Source organism: Alligator sinensis, unplaced genomic scaffold, assembly GCF_000455745.1.
Source record: "Alligator sinensis unplaced genomic scaffold, ASM45574v1 scaffold150_1, whole genome shotgun sequence".
Lineage (NCBI taxonomy): Eukaryota > Metazoa > Chordata > Crocodylia > Alligatoridae > Alligator > Alligator sinensis.
In genome coordinates, this window is record NW_005841840.1 from 3,958,026 (window position 1) to 3,965,810 (window position 7,785).

General features: G+C 45.8%; 1 protein-coding gene across 1 annotated transcript in view; it reads left to right on the plus strand.

The window, feature by feature from the left end:
- Window positions 1-4,607: 4,607 nt before the first annotated feature.
- The window catches only part of PGRMC2 (progesterone receptor membrane component 2), a 22,847-nt gene continuing 19,669 nt past the window's right edge, over window positions 4,608-7,785 (plus strand). Inside the window, exon 1 of the mRNA XM_006015627.3 lies at window positions 4,608-4,978. Coding sequence (XP_006015689.2) covers window positions 4,723-4,978 — 256 coding nt within the window. The 5' untranslated portion in view covers window positions 4,608-4,722. The remainder of the gene's footprint in view (window positions 4,979-7,785) is intronic.

Here is a 7,785-nt window from a genome sequence, read left to right on the forward strand (position 1 = left end):
GGTGAGGGCCAACCCCTCTTCCCTGCCATGACTTGTTCTTCTATATCACTTGGGAGGAAGATCTTAGTCCCCGTGCGTGTTGTCTTTAATCCAGCCCTGGCACTGTCTTCTGGGGCTCCATCTCCCGTACACCCCGCCTTACGCCAACATTCAAGATCTTAAAAAGATGTTCAAGGGCATGCAGGCTATGCTTTCTTATAGTGCCTTCTGAGGTCGATAGCATATAAAGCAAAAACACATAGGAAAACTCAGAGATCACTCCAGGGCTTAGTCCCTTATCACAGTCCTCTAGCCCAGAGTTGGACCACTCAGGTCCTTGTCTTGCTAGACCCCTCTGACTTTAGGGTCTGCAGTCAGAACAGTCCAGTATGAACCATGCTTGACCACACTGTACTCATAATTCTTCTCTGTCTGGTCCCAATCATCTGTCCCTGACTGCCAAGACACACTTGTGGGTAAGTCATTTGGCTCCTCTGAGTCCCTTCGATGGGTTTGCTGCCAGCAGGCTGCTTTCCACCATTCACCCCTCCCGGGGCTTCCAGACCTCACTTTCGGTTCTCCCGGGTTCCTGGGTTGGGTCATTTTTAAGCTGGGCATGGGGTTCCTCCTCTTTAGGCAGCAGCAGCATGTGCTTATAAAGCATGATCATGTTGGTGATGGAGTTTCCTCTGTGTTTGTCCTTTTGCTCGGCACCGCTTTTCGTTGCTGCTTCACTGTCTCTCACTGTCTCTGCAGGTAAGGTTCTTCTTGGATTCTCTCCATGCTGCCACAGACACATAGTGATCTTCTCTGTAGGAATCAAGAACATCTCTGCAAATTCCACCTGTTTACCACAAAAGGTCTAGACACACCTCAGTTCCACTGAAGAGATTAGACCTGTGTACTAATAGGGTCTAAATGAATAGACTTACCAATGTTTCTGCTTTGTTTAGGTTCCTTTTGTAACTGTGTATCAAGTTTTCCCTTGAGAAAGGGGGATGTAGTAGTAAGGGTTAACTCCCTTACTAAAGAGCGATATCATCCATCAGTCGACCACTTTGGGTGAAGAGTTAGTTGTTACAATAAAGGCTTAATGAGGAAAAGGAGTCTTCCGGCTTCTTCCTAAGACCCAGAATAACACATATGCAAGACCCTGATGAGATCTGGATGCCCGCCAACATTAGTTAGCATAATCAGGCTTCATCATGACAATATGACAGCAACTCTCCTGAGCAATGATTTAGAACCAGAGCCATTTGCTGTTAGAACTCTATTATTAAACCCCTTCTCTATTAGAACTGAAGGCAAGCAAGGATGTGTGATTGCACTAACACTCTGTCAACTTCATGAAAATCAAGATACTTTACCATCCCACCCCAAACCAACCAACTGCTCCTCCACATATTACAATTAGAGGATAGTCCTCAAAGAATGTTAAGCATTTCTCCTACCTGGCTAGCCACCTTTCCCAAAAAGTAAATACAGACAATGATATTCAACACCAGATAAAATTTCCCAGTATTTCCTTTGGACACCTCCAAAATTGTGTCTTCAATGATTATGACTTCAGGACCCAGACCAAACTTCTTGTCTACCAGGCTGTTGTCACTCTTACTCTGTTGCTTGGGTGTGAAACTTGAATGACATATCAGAAACAGCTGAGAGCTTTGGAATTTACCATCCATCTGGAAAATTATCCATGTCACCTGGCAGGACAGAAGAATGAATACCAGCCTTCTGGCTCAAGCAAACACCCCCAGCATTAAAGCCATGTTTATAGGGCACCAGACTCCGTTGGACAGAAGATGTCACACGGATGCCTGGCAACTGACTCACAAAATAGATCCTACATTCCCAGCTAGCTCATTGATGGTCTCTGCTCTAGGGGTGGACAAAAGAAGAAATTCAAGGACGCTTTGAAAGCTAATCTGAAGAAATACAGCATTAACATCAATACCTGAAAGACTCGTGCACTTAATAGTCCCCAATGGTACAACGAGGCATCAACCATTTTGAGCAAACTTGCCTCACTATAGAGGCAGATAGAGGAGAGAGAAAAAAGGCAGGGACTGCGACCAGACATCACCAGGAACTACTCCTTCCTCCTAGAACTATTTGCCAAGTCTGCTTCCTCAGTCACCTACTGACTCACTGATGACTTCTTTATTTGATAGAAAACTATCATCTTTCCATTGAGGGACAGATGACAATGATGCTAGACACTTGTTACACATGCAGGTAAGGTTTACCAGTCAGGGGGCACATCTACATATCACCCTACGTCACATGACGCGCTATGATGATGTAGCAATCACGTGAGTCTGCACATGATGAGCAGCTACTTCGCTGTTGTGGCATGCTCCCCCATTCTAGCACATCACTATGGCGAAGTAGTAGCTAAAACTGACCATGCTCTATGTGCACGGCACAGTATGGGGGAATATACTATGGGAAGTACTAAAGCACGGTTCAGTAACATTGCCGTAGGGCAAAGTGTAAACATGCCCAGGATGTCTGAAAATATTTTATATATTAGTTTAGTATATGTGTGTGTGCAGGTTTTAAATGTTATTATATAGCATAAAATACAAAAGAAGCTAAAAGAACATAGTAAACTATTGTGAAGATTTTGAATTCAACTCACAAGGGCAAGGAAATCAGGAGATAAGTTTAAAACTCTGCCTTTTCTTAACCTACACCCATTATGCCCAGCCAGTGCAGTTAGTATATTCTATGGTTCTAGTATATTCTATGGTGCCCTGTTAAAAAAACAGTAGTACAGTAGTTGCCAATTCATTACTGATTGGGTGGTGTGAGAGAAATTCCTTAATATTGTAAATTTTAAGGCTTGTTCTGATCAGATTTGAGGAAAAATGTTTTGCATGACTAATAAAAGTTGGTCCAGTAAAAGATACCACCCTAAGAAACCCTTGCCCCTCACATCACTCCTGGAACATCATGGCTTCAACATCACTCTGACATCACCAAATTTTAATCAGGCCCTCTGTTGTTAACTTGAAATAAATGCAGCCTGCTTGGAAGTGACTGTTGTTTGAAGGGCTGAACACAGAGCAAGGAGGAAGGACTATTTATTTCACTCTTCACTAAGACTCTCTCTAGGATGTAACCAATAATGCTGGAAACACCAGAGAAGAGTACATCCAGTGAATATGTGATACCAGTATCAACAGTCCTAGAGATCATTAGCTAACCAGAGAGTAACTCAATTAAACCCCAAGGAGGAAGAGGAGGCTGAAGTTGGTTCTTGATTCCCAAGTCTGTTCGGAGTGACCCAAAAAGGATTTTGCTCAATCTCAGCTCCTTTTTCAGGGCAATATAATTGATACATGATCATATTTGGCATTTTTGTGAATAAATATTCATGTAGCAGCTATCGCTTCTCAGCCTCTTGAAGGCTCAGATTAAGTACAGTGGCTTCTTAACCCAGCAGGGGAAATACCATGGATCTGTGTCCAACAAGGCAGTTTTCCTGAACCGCACCCCAGGAGAACTGCTCTTCTGGCCTGGTTCAGTACCCATGGAGGCGCAGTGGCTTTAAGCCCAGTTTATGGAAATGGGAGCCTCCTCCCTTGCTTGCTCCGAGCGCTTTATGGCTGAGGGCAAGTGAAACTTGGGGGCATCCGAACCCCAAGCCTCTGGGCTTGGGCCTGCAAGTAGGATGCCTGCCAAAGGTTTTGGGAACATCTGAAGCCCAAAGTGCGGGTGAAGAACGTTTGCCCGTAGTGGGGCCACTTCTGGGTCTGGACTCTTGGATTTGGAGTTAGTTTTAGCTAATTGGCCTCAGATACAAATTTAAAATAAATAAATCTTCATTGTTCTAACTCTTTAGTCTGTCTGTTTCATTGCTAACAACCCTTAAGTGTGTAAAAGATTAGCTTTGAAAAAGGAACAGGGAATAAGGAACCCATTTCAGCCTCCCGGAGGAGGAGGGAAGGTGAGCACTTGAATCCCCCCTCCCGTGTGATGGCCGGTGCTTACTCATTTGCCTCAGGGGGGTGTCGAAGGGATTAAGCAGTTAATGGCTGCGCGGGGCCAGCATCAGCGCCGTTGCGGCCGCTAAGCGCTCCCCGCCTTGGCGTGCGCCTGTCCGTTGATAACGGCTCTGGGGGCTGTGGCGCCCGGCGGGCCGCAGCAACTACAGCCCCTTGGGGCGGGTTTTCCCCGTTTCCCAACCCACTGCAGCCATGTCTACAAATGCCTCCCTCAGGCGCACCGCGGCAGCTTTGATGGCGGTAGCCAGCCGTGAGAGGGGAGGGGAGGGGACGCGGCAGCTCTGTGGTAAAAACCCGCCCTCAGCAGGGCTGTACCACACAAGCTGGTATCCCCCCGGGCTTCTGTGTGATGCCTAGGTACCCGCCCTGCAGCCGGGCTCCCGCGCCCCATCTCGCTGCATCCAACCTGGGGCTAGAGAGGCACCGACTACACTCGCAGCTCAGGCACAACCCCTTTGTTATCCCCGCTGGGCGCCCCACCCTCCGCTCGCCCCGCACTGCGCACGCGCGCGCCCTCCGCTAGTGAGCGCGCGCCGGGGCAGTTGCGGCTCTAGGTGCGTCTGATTGGCACGCGGACCGCGAGCCCGCGGCGGTAACGTGTCTCCCCCGGTGGCCAATGGGAGCGAGCAGAGGGGAGGGAGCATGAGCCTCGCCCCTTGGCGCCATCTCCCCTCCCCCCTCCCACCCCGTCTTGGGCGGAGCCGGCGGGCGGGCAGGCGCTGGCCTGGCAATGATGGCGGACGATGGGGACGGTCAGCTAAGGACTGAGGGGAGCGACGGCCTGGGGGCGGCGGGCGCGGAGGAAGAGGCGGCAGCGGGGGGAGGGGGGGGGGCCGGCGAGGCCGCCGCCCTGCCCCGCATGAAGCGCCGGGACTTCACGCTGGAGCAGCTGCGCGAGTTCGACGGCGCCCGCAAGCCGCACATCCTGCTAGCCGTTAACGGCAAGGTCTTCGACGTCACCAACGGCAGCAAGTTCTACGGGCCCGGTGAGCGCCTCGCCCGCCCCCCTGCGGCTGCGCGCCGGGCCCCGGAGGGTCGGGGTAGGGGAGAGCCAGCCGCACCTCACAGGCAACCCACAGTGTGTGTATGTGTGTGTACACATGCACACACATCTTACTTATTCCTATGCGCCTATCTTGCTAGATATGCAAATACTTAAGCATGTCTGTACGCAGGGCACAAGCTTTTGTGAACTGATTCAGTGAGCTTCAGCTCAGGAAAGCTTGTGCAAATGTGCATGCATACAGTTGGGGGTGTACATATATGTGTGCACACACATCACCCATATACATATATACGTAGTTAGCTTTAGCTTTTCCGAGCTGAAGCTCCTTTCAAACCACAAAAGCGCGTGCTTTGTCTCTAGGTATACGTATATTTATCTTTGTGTGTGTGTGTGTACATACCCACGCACGGCCCATACACTACTATGTGTATACCACAAGCTTTCCTGAGCTAAAACTCACTTTAAAATTCACAAAAGCTTGTGCTGCGTGTGTGTGTGTGTGTGTATATATATATATATATATGTATATATAGATGACTCTCTCCTCTGTGTGTGTATACACGCACACACTATTATGTGTATAGTAAAAGCTTTCCTGGGCTGAAGAAGCTCGCTTCATCAGTACACAAAAACTTGTGTGTCTGCGTGCACATGCTTTAGTTAATCTCCAAGGTGCACATCTACCCTCTTTCTTTTATGATCAGAGACTTACAAGGCAAGCCATACGAGGAAAGACTGAGGGACCTGGGAGTAATGGTCACAAATTCCAGGAAGACTGTTTCAGGCTCAACATTAGGAAAAACTACTTCACAACTAGGGTGTCCAGACTGTGGACTAAGCTCCCTCCAGAGGTGGTGCAATCGCCTACCTTGGAAAGCTTCAAGGAGAGACTGGACAGGCACCTTGCTGGGGTCACCTCACCCCAGTTGTCTTTCCTGCTTGGTGCAAGGGCCTTCTGAGGTCCCTTCCAGCCTCTTACAATCTATGAATCCTGCAGGGAGCCAAAGCCCACAGACTTTTTCCTCTGACTAATAATTTAGAGCATAATTTAGTTTTTTCCCAATGATTCCATACAACTGTGTAGAAGCCTGAATCAGCACTGGCTTGGTGACTTCATCCTAACGCTACAACTGGGGGTGGGAATCTGGACATCACTTACAGTGCAAATGACTTATTTATTCCTGAGCCCACAAACTTTAACCCCTGGATAAAGCCTTAGTATTAACAAGGCTTCCAAGTGTTTTAAATTTAACCTTATCTCTTGGGTGCAAAGATTGCCTGTGAGGTGTAATTTTCTTGGTTTTAAACAATGGTGTTTTGGAAAAATGTGACACAATCAGATGTTGTGAGGGCTTTTTTAAATAGTAGGTTAATGGTATATTTTAAAAAAGTCTCATTTCTCTATCTCTTTTGAACAAATCTGATTTTCTCTTCTAATGTTCTTGGCCTTAATATTCTTGCTCATTAGTCAGTTTCATTGTGTGGTTCTTCATTAGTAGTAATCTAGATCTGTACTATAAACATTGTTTTCCATCATCTAAAGGAACTGACATAACTAAACATGAGGAGTGCTTTAAAACATTCCTACTACAGGGCACTGTAATATCTGCACTTCAGGCCTATACTGCTTGGTCATACCTTCTCTTATTGGGCAGTAAAAGCTCTCAGTTCAATTTGTTGTTGTTAAATGAGTCTGTTCTGTTCTGTTTTTATTACAAGTGGTATTAGGCATGTGCATGCAGACACACTGGTTTTAGCTTCTTTTGTAGACAAAAATAATCCTCAGTACTAGAGCAGAGGTCTGTTTTATTCTGAGAGTCAGACTATTTCACACGCTGTATATCGATGCTGAAAACATCTGTCTAGTTGTCAAATCTCTACCAGTTCAGGAGGCCTAAACAGTTGTCTGCTCTTCATAGGTTGGATTTTCAAACTGGAGGGAAAGGGTTAACATTTTAGCAGATTATCTAATATGAAAAAGTGGTGTCCATTTATGATGGACTGAGTTAATATGATGTCTTTTGCTGAATTTTTTGAGAGCAGAATTGTGGTGGGAAGGAGATCATCTGTTGGTGAAAATGGTTTGAAGGTTGTACAAGTAGTTATTTACATTATCAGTGGCCTTTGATTTAATAGACTTTGTTCCAGTTCTTTGTGTAGTACTTAATGAAAACTAAACTGTTTGCTGAGGATGATGATGAAAGTTAGCAAGCAAGCTGTAAATTGTGCCCAAAATGATCAAAATGTATAATTAGTTATAGTCAGGTAAAATATTACTCATAATGATTCAGTTTGACCATATTTGTGAAGCACCTGTGGGTTTAATTGCTGCTAGTCCTAGGCAATTTTTACATTAGTACGTAGTGGTGTCGGTGTCTTGTATTTCTGATATGCTTATAATGATCCTGGGATAGGAAGTCCTGGTAATTGGGGGAAGATTGTAGTAAATGTTTTTGATTTAATGTTTTATTTTCACATTCAACCACATAAATATGTTCAATGAAATTAGGTGGTAGATTTCTCTTATCTAGCATTTTTTTAAATGCGTGCAAGCGCTTCAGTGAACAATAAATAGGAGTTAGGTTTCTATACATTTTCATTTTAATATAGTCACGGTTACTTTACAGTTCAGGTTGTGATAGTGTGTAAAGATTCTGTATCAGTTAGATTCACATTAGAATGAAAATAAAAGTCCCAGTCTTTAAAAATGGTGATGAGAGAGCACCTGTGGTATATCATCCCATTGGTTTTATGTGTATTCCAGCGATAAAATTTGGAAGACACTCT